Consider the following 23,709-nt stretch of genomic DNA (forward strand, 5'->3'; position numbering starts at 1 on the left):
AGCAAAACAAAACAAAAAACCTTGGGACTGTGCTCAAAACAGTGATTCAAGTGTTAATGAGGTGCAAGAGCACCCTTGAATATTCTTGCACTACAGAAAGCATATCCCATGCCTTCCTGGCACAGTATAGCTTTCCATTACCTACACAGAACAAAATGGTCTCGTTGAGGCAGCTGCTGTAGATCAGGTGTGCAACTTTTGGCTTCTCTGGAATACACTGGACAAAATAGAATTGTCTTGGGCCACACACTCAGTGTACACACACTAGCGAAAACTGATGAGAAAAAAAATCTACAAATGATTTTCACGACATCTGCAAAACATGATAAGCAAAAACATTGTGAGATATCAATTCCATTTATTTGTTCCTCCTCCAAAAATGTCACTTGTAACTATCAAGAAGGTCTCAAGTTTCTGGTCACTAATAAATGAGCATAGCTAAGTAGTAAAATGAAATTTTAAATATTTTTATTATATAAGAAAAATAGTGCAGCATCAAACTAGTGGGATATTTGTTCTCATGAAATGAACATTTTAGCATCTGTTCAATGGTAGTATTGCATTGGCAATTTTCAGTGAAATCACTGGAGGCTTATAGATACTTTTGTTTCAATTTGTGCTTAGTGTGTTACATTCTTAAAAGAAGTTGCTCTCAAATGTAGGTGCTACCAAAATGCGATGGCATAGAGAAGAAAAGTTGAAATCAAGAATAATTGTTTCTGGGAAGACAGGACCTAGAAAATCCTGTTAAAGAAGTATTTTTATCAGGGGCAGAGGCAGTTCAAACATTAAAGTGCCTGCTATGCAAACTTTACCACCTGAGTTCATATCTCTAAAACCCACAAGAAGATGGATGTGAAGCTCACATTGATAATCCTGGTGATTTTACTACAGGATGTGAGGCAAAGGCAAAAAGTTCCCTAGAAGCTGGTAGGCTGGGTACCTTTGTGTATGTAGGGGCCCATGAGAGAGTCTGTCTCAGACAAGGTGGAGTGTGAAAGTTGGCATCTAAAGTTGTCCTCTAACTTTTACATGTGTGCCGTGGCACATGCACTTATGTACATTCTCTCTCTCTCTCTCTCTCTCTCTCTCTCTCTCTCTCTCTCTCTCTCACACACACACACACACACACACACACGAGACAGACAGACAGACAGACAGACAGGCGATCGCACACACAGATGGACAGAGACATAGACAGAAATAGAAACCAAAGGAAACAGAGGCAGAAAGAGACAGGCATAGTCAAATTTTTCTTTAAGTTAAATGATACATTACAGCTCAAATGCATTCCATTTGAAAGTTTTAGGAGGCAAAATGTTTAAGATAGTTGAAAAGAAGTAGTAAATTTTTCAAAATGTTTTCCCAGAAATCTTGAAATGTAAATAGGGGGAAGGAAGAGATAGCAGCAGTTAAGAGCACTGGCCACTCTTCCGGAGAACTTGGTTCAATTTCCAGCACATAAATGTCAGCTCATAACTGTAACTTCAGTTCCAGGGAATCCAACGCCTTCTTTTGGACTCTTCAGACACTGTAAACACATGTTTACACATATAAACACTTACATCCATGTTGTAAAATATTTATACATAAAAATAGGCCTTAGAAACAAGCAAGACTATATGCATTTTCTGTTCCTATGATTGTGTTTAGCCAAAATATCAAAATGTCTAATTTTTTTACTAGAATTTGAACTTTTTATAATTTCATTTTTGTTTGGAAGACTGTTATGACTTGAAACATTGAGTTGAAAATATGGTTTTCACCTTGAAGATGCATTGTTAACCAAACCATTTCAATGAACAGTTAAATTCACTAAAATTGCTAAAACTTTAAACTAGTTTCCATCCAGATATGGCACAAGTTTGTGAAATATTCTGTGATCAGAAGAACAAAGACTCCCTTGCAACCTCTGAATCTCACTCCAGTGGTCTTTAATGTATATTTTGCTCCCACAACTTAGGCATGTCACAGAGAGAATTCTATCTTAAGCACCTATGTGCTTCCTCTCCAATGTTCTCCTGAATGCATCTTTCACCTCTTTGTTCCTCAAGCTGTAGATGAGGGGATTCAACATGGGGATCACAACAGTATAAAATAGGGAGATCATTTTATTAATATTCCGGAGGGAACTAGCATTAGGTTGGACATAGATGAAGAAAAGAGTCCCATACAAGATAGAGACAGTTGCTAAGTGAGAGGAACAAGTGGAGAAGGCTTTTCGTCTCCCATTGGCTGTCCTAATTTTCAAGATGGCCATCAAGATGCAGACATAGGAGACCAGGATGATCAGACCAGTAATCACACCTACTGCTCCAGCCAAGACAAAAAGCACCAACTTATTGATCTGGGTATCCGCACATGCTAGAGATAGCAATGGGGAAATGTCACAGAAGAAGTGGTTGATAATACGTGGCCCACAGAATGGTAAGCAAAAGGTTAAGGTTGTGTGAGTCGTTGTACTTATAATAGCATTGGCATAAGGTCCGATGACCAAGAGCACACAGACATGCTGGGACATAATGAGTGTATACAGCAAGGGCTTACAGATGGCTGTATAGCGATCATACGCCATGACAGCCAGGAGGAAGCACTCAGTTGCCACAAAGAGACCAAAGAACCACAATTGTGCTGCACAGCCTATGAAAGAGATGACTTTGATCTCGGTAAAAATGTCACACAGCATCTTGGGAGCTATGGAAGAAGAGGTACACACATCTACAAAGGACAGATGACTAAGAAAAAAGTACATAGGGGTGTGTAGCCTGGGATCCACCCATATTAAAGTGATCATTCCCACATTACCCCCCAGGGTGACAAGATAAACAAAGAAAAATATGATAAAGAGGAAAATTTTCTGATAGAGGTTATCTATGAGGCCAAGGAAGAGAAACTCGGGCACTGTTGTCTGATTCTTTTCTTCCATTAGTAAGCTGGGATCTGTTAAAAGAATAAGAATTATGTCTTACCAAAATATCAGTCATGTGATATCTGAAATCAATAGCAGATTATCCTCAATAGGTCTATTATAGACAGTTGGTCAGCACGGTTGAGCTGAGTGGTAATAATATTCCTAGTTACAAGATCTGGACACTTGTACAAAATCCTATGCAGACTTCAGCAACCAAACCCTTGAACTTTTTGGGATGAGCATCCTCCCATCTAGAGTTATCTAACTTCATTGATCCAACAGTTCCTTTGATTTTAAGACTGCATTTGTAATGAAAATTTCTCTCCTTTTCTCATCTTATTATATAGTGGAATAATGAAGCTCTCTTAATTAGTTTAGGAAATAGATCAGGTTCTAAAGTATTTGCCTTGTAAACATTAGTAATAAAATTTGCTCCCTAGAATTCACAATGAAAACAGGGGATTGGATGGTATGTGTTTAGTGTAAATCCAGGTCTGGAGAAACAGAGGCAGTAGACAGTAGATGCCTTGGGCTGACTCCCCAGCTGGTCTATCCCACTAAGGCAGTGGAGACCCAGTCTGCAAAATCAAGGTGGACAGTACTAAGGAATGGCATTGAGGTTTTCCTCTGGTACATACACACAAACACACATGCGCGCACACGCACGCACACATACACGCACTCAGAAATTTCAGAAATTCTACTTGGATATACTTTTATTGGTAATTCTGTAAATACAACTGGAAGTTTAAGATCCTGTATCATATATTAGAGAAATGTTAAATATGGCATCAAATTCTTACTAAATAATGAGAACTATAAAAATACTACAAAGGTGTATTTCATATGAATGTATTTCAGTCTATTTTCTAATCCCAATTATAAAAAGATATGGAAATATAACTGCACACTTGGCAAAAAGAAAAAGGATGGCCATTTGAAAGAATAGTAAAACATATAATTTTTATTTAATACTGATCTTCCAATGAACAGATAAAATAAATTCAGTGTATGACTCGTGCGAAGTCAAACGTGGCATCAAGAAAAAGAATGTAAGATGACAGATTGAGAAGAAAGAAAGGGTGTCAAAATTTCTTACAACTGCATTCTTCCAATAAATGCTTTCATGGAAAAGTAAGAGAAATGCTTTCTTAGAGATCATGGTGTCTGACAAACCTTCAGGGGCAATGAAATTATCAGGAAATTGCATAGAAAATTAAGAATCCCCAAAGTTAAAATAACATAAAATTATTTTATATGATTTCCCATATATATGCAATCTTCTTTAAAATCAGTTATTATGATATATCACTGCTACTATCAAATCAAATAATAATAAAATGGTACATTTATCACAGTTTAATAAAGGTAAAACCTTCAAGACTATATTTTTGTGTGACATATGAGATAATCAATAGTAGAAACTATCCAAATCGCCTAGATTATTGTATATGATAGTCTATACAAAAATATCTGATTTCTACAGCAAAGTGCTCATTCAAAGAAAAAGCAGTTTGCCACATGATATGCCAAGCACCATCACATTTCAGATAGTTTAAATGACTTAATCTGTGTGGTTTATTAGTATTTTAGTGGCATCCTTATGCTGATGCTGTCTGGGTGTATTTTATGCAGTTAAACAGACAGATCTAGATTTTTTGAGTGCTCTCCATTGTAGAAAGGGTTGGTTCATGTCTTACGTCCACTCTCACGCAACTTACTAGGATAAGTGTATTAAGACAAAGTGTAATACAGATCGGTACGGGTTCAGAAACAGTCTATTATTTATTTATTAATTATCTGAGTGTAAGCTGTTTGGAGTAATTCATTAAGTGGGTAATTGGTCTCAACTGACAAATCAATTGGTATATATTTCTGATGTTAGAAAATTATACTTCGATGATGCTTATCTTTTCCAAAGAAGTTAGCTACTGTGTCTTATGCCACATATATATTGTTTATTATGGTGTGGAAATTTAAAATTCTGGGGTGATTTTCAAGAATGTGGTATACTATTGCTACCAGCATCTCTATTTCATATTTATGCAAATAGGTTTAGAAAAAACTCATAGACCAACTGTAAATGCTGATAAGTCTGTGAGTAAATATCCTAGGGGTGGAAGACTGTGCTCCCCCCCATTCACACCATTACTATTTCTCCATCATGTTTCAAAACTTCTATCTATCAAAGCCCAGTGTACTCACTTCTTTAAGAATATCCTCTCTGCATCTCTTTTATCTACATTTTAAAAAAAAGTGGTAATTTTTTAGAAGACAGAAGATCTGATTTTCTTCATTCTGGCAATTGTCTGAGACAAGTGACTTACAGATGATGAACCTCCCGCCCTGATAGAGCTAGGCTTGAAGAAAGAATCCCTGAACTTAACACTGAGTCACAGACTGCACAGAATAAGAGACCTTATTCAAGCTTTATATGATAATTCAGAGCCAGATCCCCAAAGAACTTAAGCCTCCAGGGTTTACACCTGAAGGAACAAACTTTAAATGATCTCAATAGCATTTTGGCCAAGTATTGTTTTCTAACTGTGTGTCATTACAAAGTGTGTGTGTGTGTGTGTGTGTGTGTGTGTGTGTGTGTGTGTTCCTGATCTATCCTCCTTATCATCATCTTTTCTTCCATCATCAGAGTGATATACTGGAAGCATTTGGGAAGAAGTCATTTTCTGTGTCCATTCTAAAACCATATCATTTAAGCATAAACCCCAACCCAGGTTTTCTTATTGTCATATTAAGTAAGCCAAGACTGTCCATATCTTTTTCTCCAGAATAAAGGGAACAATCTCTAGTTAATACAATTGCTAGACATGTTTACCAAGTATTTCTTAAGTATAAAATACCAATTAGGTACTTCTTAATGTTGTTTATTATCATTATAGATTGGGAACATTGTTGAACAAGTTATTATTATACGTAAATATAAAAGAACATATTAAAGCAGCATTGGCTCCTCTCTATTTAAAAAAAATAAAAACAGCTATTGAACTGCTAAAGAATCTGGAGCAGGTGAAAATTTACTTTCAGAAATGGAAATTGTCAAGAAAGATAAGAAGGTTTTGATCAATTAAAGAGGAAATAAAAACCAGGAACAGATTAGCAGAAACAGGAAAGCAAGGATAAAGAGATCCCATTAACGAGAAGAAAGAATTAGCAAGGGTGGCACAGATCACCCATGTCAATCACCACTGTCTCTGAAACTTTTATTGTTTCAGGAAGATTTACCATAAAGTTCTACAATATTTCATTAGCAGCTCTTTTGTTTACTAATGGTATTGATCTCAGGAAACAGTTTACTTAGATATAGCTATATTAACTTTAGACTAAGCATATTTTGAGCCAAAAAAAGCTATCAAGCACAAGAAGACAATTCTGTAGTCATAGTGAGGCTAAATTATCACGAAAACGTTGTGCTCCTAAGTGTTTACACAATACAAAACAGAGCCTTGAAATATTATGAAGCGAAAATAGATAGAAATCTGAGAAAAAAAACAAATGTACTCACAATTGATGTGGGAGATATCATTATAATTCTCTCAATAATTGACAGAACATTCAACTTAAGTATCAATGGGAGTACAAAGAACGTATACAATAACGTATACACAAATATTGACAGGAAATTTTCACCAACAGTACTTTTTTTCGTTTGTTTTGTTCTTTTCTATTTATTTATTTTTAAAACAATCTTATTTTACATACCAGTCCCAGTTCCCTCTCTCTCACATCTTCCCGCTCCTCCCACCTTCTCTCCATCCCAACCCCCATCCACTCCTCGGAGAGGGTGAGGCCTTTCATGGGGAGTCAGAAAAGTCTGCCACATCACTTGAGGCAGGACCAAGGCCCTCCTCCCTGTAACTAAGCTGAGGAAGGTATCCCTCCTTAGGGAATGGGCTTTCAAAGAGCCAGTTCATGCTCTAGGGATTATACTGGTTCCATTGTTAGTCTCACCAACTGCCCATGCCACACAGCTGTCACCCTCATCCAGAGGGCCTAGTTCGGTTCTACGTAAGTTCTCCCCACTGTCAGTCCGGAGTCAGTGAGCTCCCACTGGCTAGAATCAGCTATTTCTGTGGGTTTCCCCATCATGGCCTTGACCCCTTTGCCTGTAATCTCACTCCTGCCTCCCTGTGACTGGACTCCAGAAGTTTAGACCAGTGCTTAGCAATGGATCTCTGCCTCTGCTTCTATAAGTTACTAGATGAAGTTTCTATGATGACAATTAAGATAGTCATCAATCTGCTTACAGGTGAAGGAAGTTAAGGCATCCTCTCCACTATTGCTAAGATTCTTAGCTGGGGTCATCCTTGTGGATTCCTGGGAGTTTCTCTTGTGTCTGATTTTTCATTCACCCCACAGTGGCTCCCTCTTTCAAAGTATCTCTTTCCTTGCTCTTCCTCTCTGTCCTTTACCCAACTTGATATTCTCAATCCCCTCCTCTATCACCCTCCCTTCTCCCCACATGCTGCCAATTTACTGAGGGTAGGTTTGCTCTGACAAGCGTTTCAAACCGTCAACTCATACTAAACTTCAGTTACGTACTAGTAATTACCTTTTATTGACCACCTTTCCCCTTTGCCATTTCCTCACTCCTGTTCCTTCATTTACATCCTAAACAAATTATGCAAACTTGAATCATCATCCCCAGCTGTGCCTCTAAGAAACGAAAACTGGGAATTCCACCTTTGCAGCGGGCTTTGAAACCCGGCTCATGCAATTACAACTAATTGTCAGCAGAGGGCGACATATGCACACACAAAGAGCTCTCCAGCTTCAAAGCACAGCACACCTGAAATTCAATCACCACTATTCAGACCATGCCACAGAACTCCTTTTCCAATGTAACTCCAAATACCCCGATTGTCAATTTTGCTCCTGGCTTTAAAACCAGATATTTCTAAAAAGCTGACACCCTAAAGCAAAATTATGGTTAGCTGGTTTGCACGCTCTAAATCACCTTTTAAGACCATCAGAAGTAAGATTTACTTATTAAGATAGTTGAATGTTTATGAAGTCAAAACACATGTTTACAGGAAGGTTGCAGAGGTTTCATCGCGATGCTTCGTTTCATCGCTATGCTTGTCTCTTACACCACAAGCCCCGCCCTCTTCAAACAAGACTCTTTGAAGATACAAGGAATGTCTGATCGTACCAATTGTAATGTAGCTAGTCAGGAAAACAACGATTGAAAACCAAGTCACTCTTGAAGGAGCCCTCTTGTTATACCAGACAGGAATGAGATCAAAGTATGGTGCTGTCTGACTAGATCCACTAGAGGTGAAACCATAAAAATTATTTAAAAGTGAAATTAAAACTCTAAACCTCAGAATAAGGGGTGAGAGTGAGGAGCCTGTCAGAGTACAGGGGAAGTCCTGCTGTGTTATCTGGGTATGATGTTACCCATCACAGCAACAGCTCAAGACCTCATTTCCAGGTCAGCAAAGCTGTCTTCATGTCTGAGGATACAATACACTTTATAACATCTGACATCAACCTTTACGACTTAGTCTCTTAGGAGCTCTTTTAAGGGAGGAGGGGGCTGGAGGCAACATTATCTTGTGATATTATTTGTACAGTTCAGTGCCTATGAATCCAATTACTCACAAGATGAGGGGTTCTGTATTAGAAAATCTAATTAGGTCCTAGACTAAAATTCTCCAAACTAAATTGTCTTCGTGGGATCTTTTAACAACCACTTAACTTCCTTTTATGTTACCTACAGGTCGTGAGACTTACCTTCCCAACATCAAGCGATTGCTTTGGAGAACACTCCACTTATTGGCCTATATTACCTTTTTATTTCCTCTGCAGAAATGCAGATACAAAACTACACACCTACTATGCAAACTTCATGAAGGCTTTTACTTTGTAATTTTCAAGTAGTCTTTTTCTCAGTCATATGAACGGTTAGACAGCTGGGTGTTATCGGAATAAACATTAAGGTCAAAACGTAGTCCAAAAAGAAGAAAATGGTCTAATTTTTTTTACACCAAATAAAATGTCAACTAAAAATGTCACACATTTTCCCCAGTCAAATGTGACTTGTTGATCCTTCATGTCACAGCTCTTTCCATTTGGTAGGACGATGAAAAGTAATTAATCGTAACAAGTTCACACAAACCCTGTCCCTCCCTAGTCAGATGTTTGTGGATTATTAACTTATTCGTGGTCATAGGAAACATTTAAGAAGTGAGCATTCCCCAAGTTACGGAATCCAACTTCTCAATTTATAAACAAGGAAGCGAGGTTTTCTTATACTCTCCAGACCCAGGGTCACATGGCCATTTGGAGGAGAGGTCCAGGTGGCCATAGTGAACACTAGTAAAGTGGTATCAATGCCCTAAATACAAATAATAGTTAGATTTCATTGCTCATAAAATGGATCCCAACTTACATTAGATAAGTATGAACCGGTTTTAACAGATTCCAAAGTCAGTCAATGGTCACAACTATCCCATATACCATTTGAAGTTTCTGTGAAGGTTTCTGGGTTTACTGCAAACACCTGATCCACATGACTCACCTCCAACCTGGCAATTTCTGACATCTTGTTTAAAATAGCATTGCTTAACCTGGGCTCTTACCCACCTGTTACATTTGGGATGCAAATGTGCCTGTCAGATACTTTACCAGTCACTCGATGTTGAAGTCACTCTTCAAAGTAAAAGTATGTCTTATATCAAGAGCTATTTATAATCAGAGTTAGTTTTCTGGTTTCTGTTATGATATGTTCAATGAATGCCTGCCCTTCTTGGAGACTTTCTGAAAGCTTGGCAAGTCCGGCTGTCTCTACACATTTCACAATGTATCAAACAACAGGATATGGTGGATCATGGTAGATTTGTAGAAATGTGTTTGGAAGATCGGTAGATGATACAGTGGCTAAGATAAGGAACTGAATTCAGAGCCCCAGTATCCAGGTAAAAAGCCACTGCCTGTAATCCTGGCTAGGGAAGACAGAGACAGAATGACCCCTGGAAATCACTAGTCAGCCAGTCTAGGCACAACACAGAGGTGAATGTGGTAGAGCAGGGTACCCAGCTGTGGCTTCAGGCCTCTATCTGCACCTGCACATGTGGGCATCTGCATCCCCGTACTCACGTAAGTGCGCTCATACAGCACACACACACCACACATACACACAAGTACATGCACATGCACACGTGCACATTCACACAGACATACACACATGCACATACACACACACAAGCACATGCACACACACACATGCACACGTGGGCATCTGCATCCCCGTACTCACGTAAGTGCACTCATACAGCACTCACACACCATACACACACACAAGTACATGCACATGTGCACATGCACACACACACATACACACAAGTACATGCACATACACACGTGCACATTCACACACATACACACAAGTACATGCACATGTGCACATGCACACACACACACACACATGCACATACACACCTGCACACGTGGGCATCTGCATCCCCATACTCACGTAAGTGCACTCATACAGCACACACACACCACACATACACACAAGTACATACACACGTGCACATTCACACACACATACACACGTGCACATTCACACAGACATACACACAACACACACGCACAAAAACACACAGAAGCACACACAAGCACATGCACACACACATGCACATACATACACACATAAGCACAGACGCACACACAAGCACATGCACACACACATACACACATGCACATACATACACACATAAGCACAGACACACACAAGCACATGCACACACACACATGCACACGTGGGCATCTGCATCCCCATACTCACGTAAGTGCACTCATACAGCACACACACACCACACACACACACAAGTACATGCACATGCACACGTGCACATTCACACACACATACACACAACACACACGCACAAAAACACACAGAAGCACACACAAGTACATGCACATACACACGTGCACATTCACACACACATACACACATGCACATACATACACACAAGTACATGCACATACACACGTGCACATTCACACACACATACACACAAGCACACACGCACAAAAACACACAGAAGCACACACAAGCACATGCACACACACATGCACATACATACACACATAAGCACAGACACACACAAGCACATGCACACACACATGCACATACACACACACATAAACACAGACACGCACAAGCACATGCACACAGACATGCACATACATACACACATAAGCACAGACACACACAAGCACATGCACACAGACATGCATATGTGGTTTTTCTACAGAGAACTGAAAATTAATTTGTTCTAATGGAAATAGGTATAGGTGACTTGGGTGTTTAAAAGTACTTTATGAGCCAGGTGATGGATATAATATTTGAAGGGGAAAAGCTATTTTCAATAAAAGGAAAATATAGAGAAAAACGAGTAAGCCTACTGAGAGTATTCGTATCTTTAAACATGTAGTCAGTACTACTACAAATCAGAAAAGCACAATTAAAGCGTAAGCATTTAAAGGCATAGTAGGAAATGTTTTTGTATCCTTCCTTTACCCTATTCCAGTATTGGTCTTTTAGTTCCTTAGGAGGATTAGATGGTTCGTGAGTTCTCCTTAGCTACTCCTGTCTGAAACTGTATTAATACCCTCCCTTATCATTAAGACCAGATTTGAGGGTGACAAACCCTGGCAGATCACACTCAAGCTGATCGTTCTTGTCTCTTCTTCAGCTTCTGGGGGATCCTCTCTCCCACTTCCACGGTTTTGCTCCTCTCTGGAACAAGGAGAATTACTGTCTCCCTGCCCATTACTGATAGCATCTTTTCTTTCTCTCCAGTAGTTAAGGCTGGATACTCTGGACCTTAGCTACTGGGGTAGAACAGGTCCCCTACAAAGCTTTCAGAACTACTCAGATTTTATATATTCATATGGTGAGCTCCTCACTGGTGCAAAGATGCCTCTGTGTTGTCCTTGAAGGGACCTCTCCTGAAGACTCTTGATAGACTCAGATACATTAAAAATGACTGCTTATCTGAAATATAGTGTGTCACTCATCTGGAAACAAGGTTAACCGGGGAGGACGATAACAATGCTTTGAATGCCAAGTTAGAAAATCGAGTCCTGACTTGAAAAGCCTCTGTCACATGCCATTCTCCAACCACAAAAGACGAGCTCTCAGAGGCTGCGAGCAAATAACTTTAGATGGTGATTGAGCAACCTATGCTCCACACGTATTAGACAATGTTCACATCATCCCCATGTCAAAAAGTCAACTGTTCGTTGAATATAAGCATTACTTTGGAACACACAAAGTGAGTGGCGTGCCCAACAGGATGCAGAGCTGAGGAATGACACTCAGGGAAGGCACTTGTATGCAGAGCTAACTAAATGACATTCCCACCCCACCGCCAGCCTGAGTACACGTTTGAGACTGCATGTCCTGGTCCTTCCAGAACCGCATGGACAGCCATGAGCGAGATGGAAAGAGTCGCCTGACTAACTGGGAAACCCAGAGGGCACGCGCTACTTCCCTATACTGTGAAATAAAAATCTGGTGACTACGTTCCCCTTTATTCCCGCCAAAGAATCTGATAGTAAAAAAAAAATGGAGATTAAATTCTAATTACGTAAAATCTGAAAAACCCGAACTTGAGTTTAAGGCTTTCTTGAAGGATGTGATGGATTTAACCAGGCTGTGCCCAGCGGCAATTCTAGAATGGTGAAGGGTAAGGATATTTCAAGTGCTGCAGAAGCAAACTGGGTACGAATGCCCCTCTGTAACAATCCATGAAGATAACGGTGAGAGCATCATGGAGAAAGAAAGCTACTGCGTCTAGATTCCTTGCCTCTCTTCAACTCTCTGCTTCAGGCAAGGCACTTAGCTACTGCCAGCCTAGGCCCATGTTCTCCTTTCTCTTCTCCCCAGAGAGAACAGTCAGAAATCATACAAGCAAACAGACCCTTACAAGAAGAGCAGAGCATACGATGAACCATCACGATGAACCATTTACTCCATGGAGATGGTGTGGACAGTGTGTGAGGTTATATATAAGGTATCCCAGCAACTCATCGTGTGGAAGGCAAAAGCTAGCAGGGAACAGGAGAGGACATCAGAAGAGACTGGGGTGGGGTGCAGCATGGGGAGGGAAATTCTCAAAAGGGAAGCTGAACATCTCCTGGTAGTTACGGGGACTAAAAATAACAGAGACGCAGTGGAGTCTTTCACCTTAAATTCAATGAGCATTAGCAAAAGGCAAAAGGTTTCTATAATCTGAAGAGAATCCAGAGTATGTATCAAAGGAGTCTGCCTTCTGCAAATGCATTGTGCTGCTCTGCTTATAACACAGGAACAGGAAATCATCCTAGATGTCCATCAACAGAGGAAAGGGTATTGAAAATATGACACATACACACAATGGAATTTTATTGAACAGTGTAGAAAAATGAGATTATAAAATATGCAGGAAAATAGGTGTATCTGAAAAAAGTATATTGAGGTTTTTCTAGGCATCTTAAAAGCATTATGTCCAAAAGCAGACTCGGGGGCTTTCTTAAGCCAATGTGCCTTACACATCTCAATTAGTGAATTAACAGTAACTGTATTTGTTCTGTGGCTGAAGCCAAAACGTTGGGCTTTTCTTTTTCCTTCTTTACTATTTTCATTCTTTGTGCAGTGCAATCACATGTTCTCCAGTCATCACACGTACATGAACACACATATAAACATGCACACAGTGCACACACACACACAGACATACACACACGTGCGCACATACACACATACATACGCACACGTACACACACTCAATCTGGTGGAAGCCACTACTATTTCTCTCACTGAAAGCACCACTACTCACCAAGCATATAGTAATTATAATAATCTGGATTTTACCTCTCCCTCTCAGTAAAAGATTCTTTAAGAAATCAGAGTAGGCTTGAGGAACCAAAGAGAGACGTACAAAGATCTAATCTACATGGGAAGTAGAAAAAGACAAGATCTCCTGAGTAAATTGGGAGCATGGGGACCTTGGGAGAGGGTTGAAGGGGAGGGGAGAAGCAGGGAGGGGAGCAGAAAAAAATGTAGAGCTCAATAAAAATCAATCAATAAAATAAAATAGAAAAGAAAAAGAAATCAGACTAGGCAACTACTCTGTTCAAGACTGTAATGCCAGCTGGGCGGTGGTGGCGCACGCCTTTAATCCCAGCACTTGGGAGGCAGAGGCAGGAGGATCTCTGAGTTCGAGACCAGCCTGGTCTACAAGAGCTAGTTCCAGGACAGGCTCCAAAAAAACCACAGAGAAACCCTGTCTCGAAAAAAAAAAGACTGTAATGCCAAGTAGGGAGAGAGGGCAACTAGGGAGATGATGGTGCAGGATGGGGTTGGGGAAGGCTTGACAAAGATAAATGGTGTATAAAGAAGCCCTCTGAAAGTCGGCATTACACCCAGCTATGTGAGTGCAGGGCTTCATCTGGGGAGATAACTAGCTGCTCTCTGTTGAAGACCCACTCCATGGTCGCGGGTGGGGGTTGGGGATGGTAACAGCTGGGTACCAGTGCCCGGCTAACAACTCCCACTCCACGGTAGTGGGTGGGTGCCAGTTCCCGGCTAACAACTCGGATCTGGAAGGGTAGCGGGTGGGTACCAGTGCCCGGCTAACAACTCCGATCTGGAAGGGTAGCGGGTGGGTACCAGTGCCCAGCTAACAACTCCCACCTGGAAGGGTAGCAGGCCCATGCAGGAAGTGCATTCAGATGGTTAACAATGTGGCACAACAGCTGTCCCACAGACAAAAGCAGCTCCCAGCTTCAGTCTGAAAGGCCTCCGTCCAATACCAAGGGTGAAGGCAGAGACTCATGGCTGCCCAGACACAGAATAATGACCTTCAGGAATCCGTCCGAAACAAGTCACTGGCACCACCGCCTCTAAAGCTTAGGGAACATTCCAAAAGACGTGGCGGGAAGTATGTAAGATCCAGAATACGGGGTGATGGGTTGAAAAATGTCATTCTCTTCGTACAACCATTGCAGTCAATACTCACAACAATTACATTCACCTGCACTGAGCCCACTAATCAGTCAAAGATGGGAGGAGTTCATGTGACCCTATCTTTTAACCCCGAACTGTTGGTTATTGGTGGATTCTGAGAGGAGGGGAAATCGTAACTTTAGCTGTGGACTCCTGGATGAACTCACCTCACCAGGCTCCAGCACACAGATCCACGTCCATGATGACACATATGGCCCTGGTTAACCACAGTGGAACACAAAACAAAACCAATAGATATGAACATGAGAAAGGTTTGTGTGGGGAGCACAGGGTGGAGGGGAGTAGAGAAGGAAGGCGGCAGGTGAGAGTGGTTAGTACGTAATGCGTGCATGCACAAAATTGTAAAATAAATAAATGCAAACTGAAATTAGGAGACAGCCACGTCTAACATGAAAACAATAACTACTTCAAAGATGTTCACAATAAGAGAAATGTAAATTGAAATGGCAAAAAGATATATCTTAAACCACGGGGCGGTGGTGGTGCACGCCTTTAACTCCAGCGCTCCGGAGGCACAGGCAGGCAGATCTACGTGAGTCCAAGGCCAGCCTGGTCTACAAGAGCTAGTTCCAGGACAGGCTCCAAAGCTACAGAGAAACGCTGTCTCGAAAATCAAAACAAAAACAAACAAACAAACAATATATATATATATATATATATATATATATATATCTTAGAATAAATAAAACTTGAACTTGTATTAACATTACTTAGAATGACTCAAACATTTATGAGATAATAGATAATTCTGGTATAAAATAAATGCTGTAAAGATATTATTGGTGATTTTCTGTATTTGTCCTACATATGAACTTGAAACCAATCATCATTCAGAGATGAATATTCCAATGTTTGTCTCTGAATGATGGCTGGTTCCAAGTTCATGAGGCTGTCTCCAATTGGCTTCCACTTGCAAAGGAAAATTAGTTTTCTCCAATAAGTCTCACTATGCAGATTAACCACACATAAAGCAGGTCCCATGCCCAACAGCTGATAGAAAACACAAGATGAACTCACAGTGTTTTTGTAGACTTTAGTCTCGTATTGTTTTGTTTGGGCATTTTTGTCTTTCTGATCTTTTGCTTGTGCGCTGTAGTTTCCAATTTTCTGTTTTTGTGAGTTTGTTATGTGTGTTTGTGTGTTTCTTTTGTTTCCTCTTAGTTTTCTCATTATTATTAGCATTATAGTTGTTGTTTGGTTTTTTTTTGTTTGCTGTTTTGTTTGTTTAAAAAAAAGAAAGAGAGAGTATGGAATTGGGTGGATGGAGAGGTAGGAAGAATCTAGGAATGGTGGGAAAAGAAGTATCTATGATCAGAATATATTGTATGAAAAACATTTTTATTAAAAATAATATTAACAATTCTTATCTGAGACTTGCTTCAAAATATTAATAAATAATGATTTTCTTCTTCCATGGTGCACATGGCTACTTTGTTCATTACTTTCAAGCTTTTGTTCTAATGATGATTTTTTTGTGGGGGGGGATGTTTTACGAACACTCTGAAATTGTATACAGTGCATAGTTTTTATTATCTTTTCCTGCTTTGTTTTGTTCTATATCACCAGTTACCATACTTTTGTACCTTACTTACAATTTATTTTCATTTTCTGATACCCCTTCTTTATTATTTTCAGCTCCTAATTTCCCTTTATTAAGCTATTGCTCTTGCCTAAGTTCCTAGGATAGCAGCATAACATGATGCTCAATAAGTATTCATTTATATTTTAATTGCTTTAACTACATTCCCATAATGTACTCTTCCTACTATGAGTTTGCAATAAATTTCTGTGAGCAAGTCAAGACACTTGGAGATTAATAATTAGGGTGGAAACCCACAACTACTTAATAACTGCCCAATAGCAGGAGATTGCCATGTAAGTCCATGGTACAGCACACTAGAGACCATAGGTTTCATCCCAGTGCAGAAAAAAAATAGATTTATTCATTCATGCATGCACTTATTCATTTCAATGATGTAACCATCCACCAAAAGTCATCAGCCTTATTATTTGTCTAACACAGAGAGGTCACCTTATCTGTAAAGGCTACATCATGAGAAGCTCAGAGGTGAAGTATTGTCCTTGGTTCTTCTTTGAGTCATGATGAAAGCTGAACTCCTGACCAACCTTCATTAATCAGATGACATTTCAATTTTCTTTCCCTCAGCTTTGTATTCTCAACATAAATTACTTGGGAGAAAGAGGGTATCAGGCATGGCAGTGGACAGAAGAGTCCACCTTCTTGACCACACAACCAGACTGCAATTTAGCTTTCATTAACAATGATTCCACACATCTCCAGGTCTTCCTAGACTCTGTGTGGTTCTTCCTGTAACATCTACTACTACTACTAGCACGACCAGAAAAGGGGCCTTGACAGCATAGGAGATTCTCAGCATCCCACCTACCCTAAGATCAAATCGCCAGCTAGAGAGTCCAGTAGTGGGAAACACAAGAAGCTTGAAAATACGGCCATCACAGAAACCAGGGAAACCAGAGGATTCATGTGAATCCAAAAGACAACTCCCAACTTTCTCCAAAAAGCGCTTCAACTCTCTCAGTATGTCTAGAGAAACACTTCGGAAAGACAAAGAAGTATCAGAAGCCCAGGATGTCACCAGAAGATCACCAGTTAAGTTGCATTTAACAAACTCTCTAGGCCCTTGCTCCACATCAGCAGGATCATACAGGATCATAATGAATAAAATTTATACACATCTGCAGGATCATACAGAATCACAATGAATAAAATTTATACAACAGCAAAAGTGAAATAGAGACTACTTCTACATTTGAATAAAATATGAACAGAATCTCTGTCCCCTGCATCATTTGGAATTTGTCACCTGACATTTGCAATCTGGATTCATCAAGGAGATCTGGATGGCTCTTCTGCCTAGGTCCACGTTGCCAAAGAACCTCTGCTTACCTTGAAGCATGGAGCATAGGCCTGGCTTTCTCCCCATTCCTCATCCACCCATGCATGCATGCATTCTTCTTCCAGTCCTACAATGAATGAGAACATCTAAAAAAAAAAAGAATCTGTTTAGAGACGGAAAAGCTGGCATCAAACCTCAGAGCCATTCATTGACACCTGCTTTGTGGCTTTGAGCTGCTCCTTAACCTCTTTAAATCTGTTTCTTCCTCAGTGAGGCAAGCAGGATAATAAGCTTTGAAATACATGCATTTGGATTAGTAAGAAAATGGATCTGAAAAAGACTGTGGCCAATTTTTTTTTAAGTTTTGAAGAATAGAACCCAAGACTTCGTGTGTGTTATGTAAGAACTTAAGCATTGAACTACCCATCTATCCTAAACTTTAGAAATTCATTTATTTCATGCTGAGAAAGAATGTCTTCCCTGAGGCCAATTGCAAGGTTACTCTCCGATGCCTTCTCTTGAAATGAGTCACTGCAACATTTAGGATCCCCTGATCCTTGGCAGAAGCACCTGCATAGAGAGATATTTCCTTACCCACCAAGCATGTGGGAGATACAACCAGGAAATGGTTGGACACTATTAGGCAGAGTTAGGGGCTCACATGAATGCTCAAAGAGTGTTTCTTTCCCCAGACTCTCAACTGGAAGATCTCTGTCATGCCCCAGTGTGTAAGGAAATTTTTTTTAAAGATTCCCTTATCAGTTATTTGTAATATTCTACATATATCTCTCAGCTTGCTTGCCTCATCATTTTAATCTGTATATGTATCTAGTGAGAAATTGAAGCAATCAGCCAGAAAATGTTATTGAGGGACCCAAAATTAGGCAGGAAGCTACTGACATTAGGGAAAAAAATGGGGAAACAGCTCATCTCTCCACCTCATTTTGCTAGAATTACACACGTGAGTATATATACTTTTACCTCAATATAAGATGAAAGTTTGCTTTGCAAATTAAGCATGAGAATGAGGAGTCTGTAGGCCTCTAAGGTTGGAAGTGGAATCAGTGAGCTCAAAGACGTGATAAGTGAACTGAGAGATTTATACATACACCTCAGTGTACATAAAAAGTCTCAACCTCCCTTGTGCCAATCTAAGCATTTATCTATAAACTCAGGAAATCAGAATTTAAAAATTCATTGGCATAAAAGTTGGATGTGTGTATACAAATGTGCATGGGTGTTTTCCTCCAAGGTGAAACTAAGTTCAAAAACACTACTCTTCTTGGGAAGCAAAGAAGAAAGCAGGCCTAAAAGCTCCTCTCTGGGTGCTTGTCTGGGGAGAAGATAATTAGACTTTTCTCTCTGATAAGATATGCAGATCATTAGGAGCAATTATCCAATGTCGAGGCAGGGCAGCTGTAGGTCCCCTTTTGCTCAGAGCCTGCACCTTAGGGAGAGCAGGGTTCTCAAGGACTGATGAAACAGGAGGAGGTAACGATATAAACATCCGAGGGCAAATTTAATACAGAAAATGTTGACAAATTCTATGACGGTGGGAGGTCTTCTTAACTGACATTTTCTTAATTTTGGAGATGGGAAACTAGAAGCTCATTGAGTTCAAACAACGTCTTCAAAGTTGCTTTGTGAGTACATGGCACTGAGGAACTTTATTTACTTTTTGATTGGCTACAATTAAATCAGAGCAGTGTGTGGTGTAATTGGCCCCCATAATCCCATCGGGAGTGGTACAAGTAGGAGGTGTGGCTTTGTTGCATAGGATATGGCCTTGTTGGAGGAAGTGTGCCACTGTGGGGGTGGGCTCTGAGTGGGCTTCCTGTGTTCAGAATACTGATGAATGTGCCACTGTGGGCGTGGGCTCTGAGTGGGCTTCCTGTGTTCAGAATACTGGGGAGTGTGACAGTTGACTTCCAGTTGCCTGTGAGATGTAAGACTCTCAGCTATTTCTACAGCACCATGTCTGCCTGCACGTTGCCATGCTCCCTGCCGTGCCAATAATGGACTGAAGCTCTGAAACCGTAAGGGAGCCACCCCAATTAATGTTTTCCTTTATGAGAGTTGCCATGGGCATGTTATCTCTTCACAGCAATAGAAACTCTAATGAAGACACAGTGTAATAAGGTATTTATTGGGTAGTTTCCCACTGCTTCCCTGGTCCATTCCATGGATAAGATTCAGTCTCTGGAGTTAATTTTAAGTAGTTTCCAGGGTTGACAAGATGGCTCAGTGGGTAAAGGTGCTACCACATAATCTTGGTGACCTGAGTTCAAGTCCAGGAATCCAGGTAAACATGGAAAAAGGAAAACATCCCACAATAGATATATATATATATATATATATATAGATATATATATATATATATATATATATATATATATATATATATATATAGACTATAGATCTCTCAGTTTAAGGCCAGCCTGGTTTGCAGAGTGAGTCCCAGGACAGTCATGACTTAAGAGTGAAACACTGCTTATAAAACCAAAAAAGAAAGAAAACCTCTTTTTTCCTGGATCCTAATTGAAGAGTTACTAATACAAGATGTCTTGATCATGCAGATCTAGTTTCAATACTAGAGAAGGAGAAAAGATTACTTTCCCTAGGCATATTACTGGGAATGGCCTGAAATTGAGTCCTTTTGTAGGGGTACACACAGAACTCAGAGGTATTTGCTGGTACCATGTGCACTGGGCTGGCTAGGAAAATGGGAGGACCCCACTCGGGAGGCAGAGGCAGGAGGATCTCTGTGAGTTCGAGACCAGCCTGGTCTACAGAGCTAGTTCCAGGACAGGCTCCAAAGCCACAGAGAAACCCTGTCTCGAAAAACAAAAACAAAGAAAATGGGAGGACCCATGTTTTGTCTCCAGAGGCTGGGGCGGCTTAAAGGCTGTGTACTCACCTTGCCTTGGTGTAAGTCACAGGAAATTCAGACAAAGTGCTTCACTGGGGTAGTTTCCTCCTAGGGTTTGGGTTCTTGTTTTGCTTTTGGCCCTCACCTTTCCCTTCCTCCTTGTAGAGCTGGTTCAGGTTCACCCATGTGACTACTAATTGTTTTCCCACCTTTTTTTCAATTTGCAGTTTTCAATTTTTTTTCAAGGCTTTCTTTCATTTCTGTATTCTCCAGTAGGCTTAAATCAGTTATTTCACTCATGGGGTCCTGGTGAAAGGGGGATGGGTGCATGGGGGCTGTGGAATGTTAGGTATTTTCTCTTGGATGGTCTGTTCCTGGGTGGTGCCTGAGTGATCTTTCCTGGAACCAGGTATTGCCTTAGGGTAGAATAAAATTTAGGTCTCTATTGAACTTGTCAAGGCTGCATCCTACAGTGACTATTTTGTTGATCTTGTATTGGTTGGTGAGAATGTAAATTAGTATAGGTATTATGGAAAACAACAGAGAGCTTTCTCAAGAATTAAAAATAGGAGGACAAGAGAGATGGCTCAGGGCAAAGAGTGAGTGCATAGTGTTCTTACCAACTTCAATGCCCAGCACCCACACTGGGTGACTCACAAACAGCTGTAACTCTAGCTACAAAGTGACTGACATTCTCGTTGGACTGTAATTTGTACTCAGATGCACAGACACACATATGCACACATAATTTTAAAAGTATGTAAGCAAATCTTTTTAAAAAAATAGTACTACTAGATGATCTAGCAATCTCACAATTTGTATGTATATTCAAAGAAAGTAAAACCGGGATGTTAAGTAAGTCTGTACTTCATATTCATCAAAGAGTCAAACTATGGAAGCAGCATAAGTATCAGGTGAGTAAAGACACTGTCATCTATGAGAATTTCATTTACTCATTAAATAAAAATGAGAAAGCAATTCCTAGGCATATCTCACTCAGTTCCTCTAAAATGCATGATAAATAACTCATCTATTCCATTAGCCTGCAAGACTGTGTGTCTATTTCAAAATAGCCAGTATGGTTCCTGTTTCAGCACAATACAGTCACACCCCTTATGCAAAAGAAGACATACCAGATTAGAACCTAGTATCTGCAGATTAGCACCCAGAATCTTGCCAGCACAAACCCTGAACTGAGCAAGCTCCTTAGCTCTCAACATGCTTGACCTGGACTCCTGGCCTCACACTCCTCACAGTGTCCTGCTGCTGGCCCTACTGCTGGGACTCTCAGGTGAGCATATCTTAGGAGTACAACCATATCTCCTGTGTGAAAGGGAAAATATTGACTCAGGACCCCCAAGTTCAAGTTCTCAGACCCAGTTCTCGGGACAAAGATTTATTACTACAGAGGGACAAATGAAGAGCAGAAGGAGGGAGAACATGAGCAAGGAAGTCAGGACTGAGAGGGGTACGTCCACCCACTGAGACAATGGGACTGATCTAATGGGAGTTCACCAAGGCCAGCTGGACTGGGACTGATGGAGCATGTGATCAAACCAGACTCTCTGAATGTGGCTGACAATGAGGGCTGACTAAGAAGCCAAGGACAATGGCGCTGGGTTTTGATTCTACTGCATGGACTGGCTTTGTGGGAGCCTAGTCTGTTTGGATGTTCACCTTCCTAGACCTGGATGGAGCGGGGAGGACCTTGGACTTCCCACAGGGCAGGGAACTCTGACTGCTGTTAGGACTGGAGAGGGAGGGGGAGTGGGAGGGAAATGGGAGGAGGTGGAAATTTTTAATAAATAAATAAATAAAGAGATAATGACAGAAGACAGAGGAAGGGGGATAAGGGGAAGAGAACCAGGGAAGGGTAACTGGGATATTTGTCCTGGAAAGAGAAGAGACAAATTTGGCACACAGGAAAATGTAATTTTATAAAGGAAAAATGGGAACCCCCATGTTAGAAAGGGGTGCTTAAGTTTAATTGGGCATGTTAATTATGTGAGCTTAAGAAGGGTTTTGATTGCTGGATTTTAATACATTGTTAGCAGAACATTGACAGTCAGCCTCAGGAAAAGGGATTGTCCAAATACTGGAACAGACCTTAGGGGACTAGCTTCAGGAATGTAATCTGATGGTTTTTAGCAAGGCAGAAAGAACTGGGGAGAAAGTCAATGTCTGTTAGAGCCACATGCTCCAATGGGCTAGTGTCCCCTTCACTATGAATAGAACTGAAGGGTTCTAGGTAAACAACAGACTGCCACAGGAGAGAAGCTCAGAACATTGTTCATTTTCTAGAGGCAGTGTCTGGAGTACTGCTCTGTGAGTCCATGGGTTCCCACAGGTGACCAGAAACATTCTATTTGGAAATCATTATTGAAAGACCCCCGAGGTGGGCAGCCTTTCAGACTGGGGAGACCCTCCCAAGGAACAGTTTCCCCGGGCCTCAGGGCTATCTCCTTTCTGGTGTCCTGGGCAATGCATAATGCTCAGTTTCCGAGGCAGAAATAGAGCTTTTAACAAGGCTAAGATCTCTGTTTTATTTTTAATTTCCTTTTCTTCTGAAGTCAGTAGCCCTCTTCTTCTGTATATTTCCCCATGAACATGAGCAGTGGCAAAAGCATATCGGCTGTCAGTATAGACATTGAGCTTCTTACCTTCCGCCGTCCTCAAAGCTTGTGTCAAGGCGACAAGCTCTGCTCGCTGCGCAGATGTCCCCGCAGGCAGAGGCTGTGCCCAGATCACCTCGGTCTCCGTAGTTACCACTGCACCCGCTTTTCGCTCACCTTCCCGCAGAAAGCTGCTGCCGTCAGTGTACCTTGATCCGTCAGGTCTGGTCTGGTCCCGTTCATTTCCGCAAGGATCTTGAGACAGTCGTGTTGGTCCGTCTCTCCCTCCTCCAGGAGTGGCAGCAGGGTTGCAGGATTGAGCGCCACCACCGGCCCGAAATGGCTTCTGTCTCCCCCCTGTCTATCCTGTCTTTGCCCTGACACTACGGTGGCCAAAAGTT

At 40.8% G+C, this 23,709-nt stretch overlaps 2 protein-coding genes across 4 annotated transcripts in view; one reads left to right on the forward strand and one right to left on the reverse strand.

Moving 5' to 3' along the window:
• Window positions 1–1,538: 1,538 nt before the first annotated feature.
• LOC142838470 (olfactory receptor 5G29-like) lies at window positions 1,539–23,450 on the reverse strand. 2 transcript variants are annotated; one of them, XM_075953948.1, is made up of 3 exons: window positions 23,357–23,450; window positions 17,878–17,973; window positions 1,539–2,940 (listed from the first exon to the last, which is right to left on the reverse strand). In XM_075953948.1, the coding sequence occupies exons 2-3, from the start codon at window positions 17,912–17,914 to the stop codon at window positions 1,988–1,990; spliced, it is 990 nt and encodes a 329-aa protein (XP_075810063.1). In that variant the 5' UTR covers window positions 17,915–17,973; window positions 23,357–23,450; the 3' UTR covers window positions 1,539–1,987. The 2 variants fall into 2 exon arrangements, with proteins under 2 accessions (XP_075810063.1, XP_075810062.1); XM_075953947.1 differs by having other exon boundaries at window positions 17,878–23,450.
• Window positions 21,844–23,709, forward strand: part of LOC142838469 (signal-regulatory protein beta-1-like) — a 28,438-nt gene continuing 26,572 nt past the window's right edge. For both annotated transcript variants that reach the window (XM_075953945.1, XM_075953946.1), the window contains exon 1: window positions 21,844–21,987. In XM_075953945.1, the coding sequence (XP_075810060.1) occupies window positions 21,915–21,987 (73 nt within the window). In that variant the 5' untranslated portion in view covers window positions 21,844–21,914. The remainder of the gene's footprint in view (window positions 21,988–23,709) is intronic.

This window comes from Microtus pennsylvanicus, chromosome 19 (assembly GCF_037038515.1).
Source record: "Microtus pennsylvanicus isolate mMicPen1 chromosome 19, mMicPen1.hap1, whole genome shotgun sequence".
NCBI lineage: Eukaryota > Metazoa > Chordata > Mammalia > Rodentia > Cricetidae > Microtus > Microtus pennsylvanicus.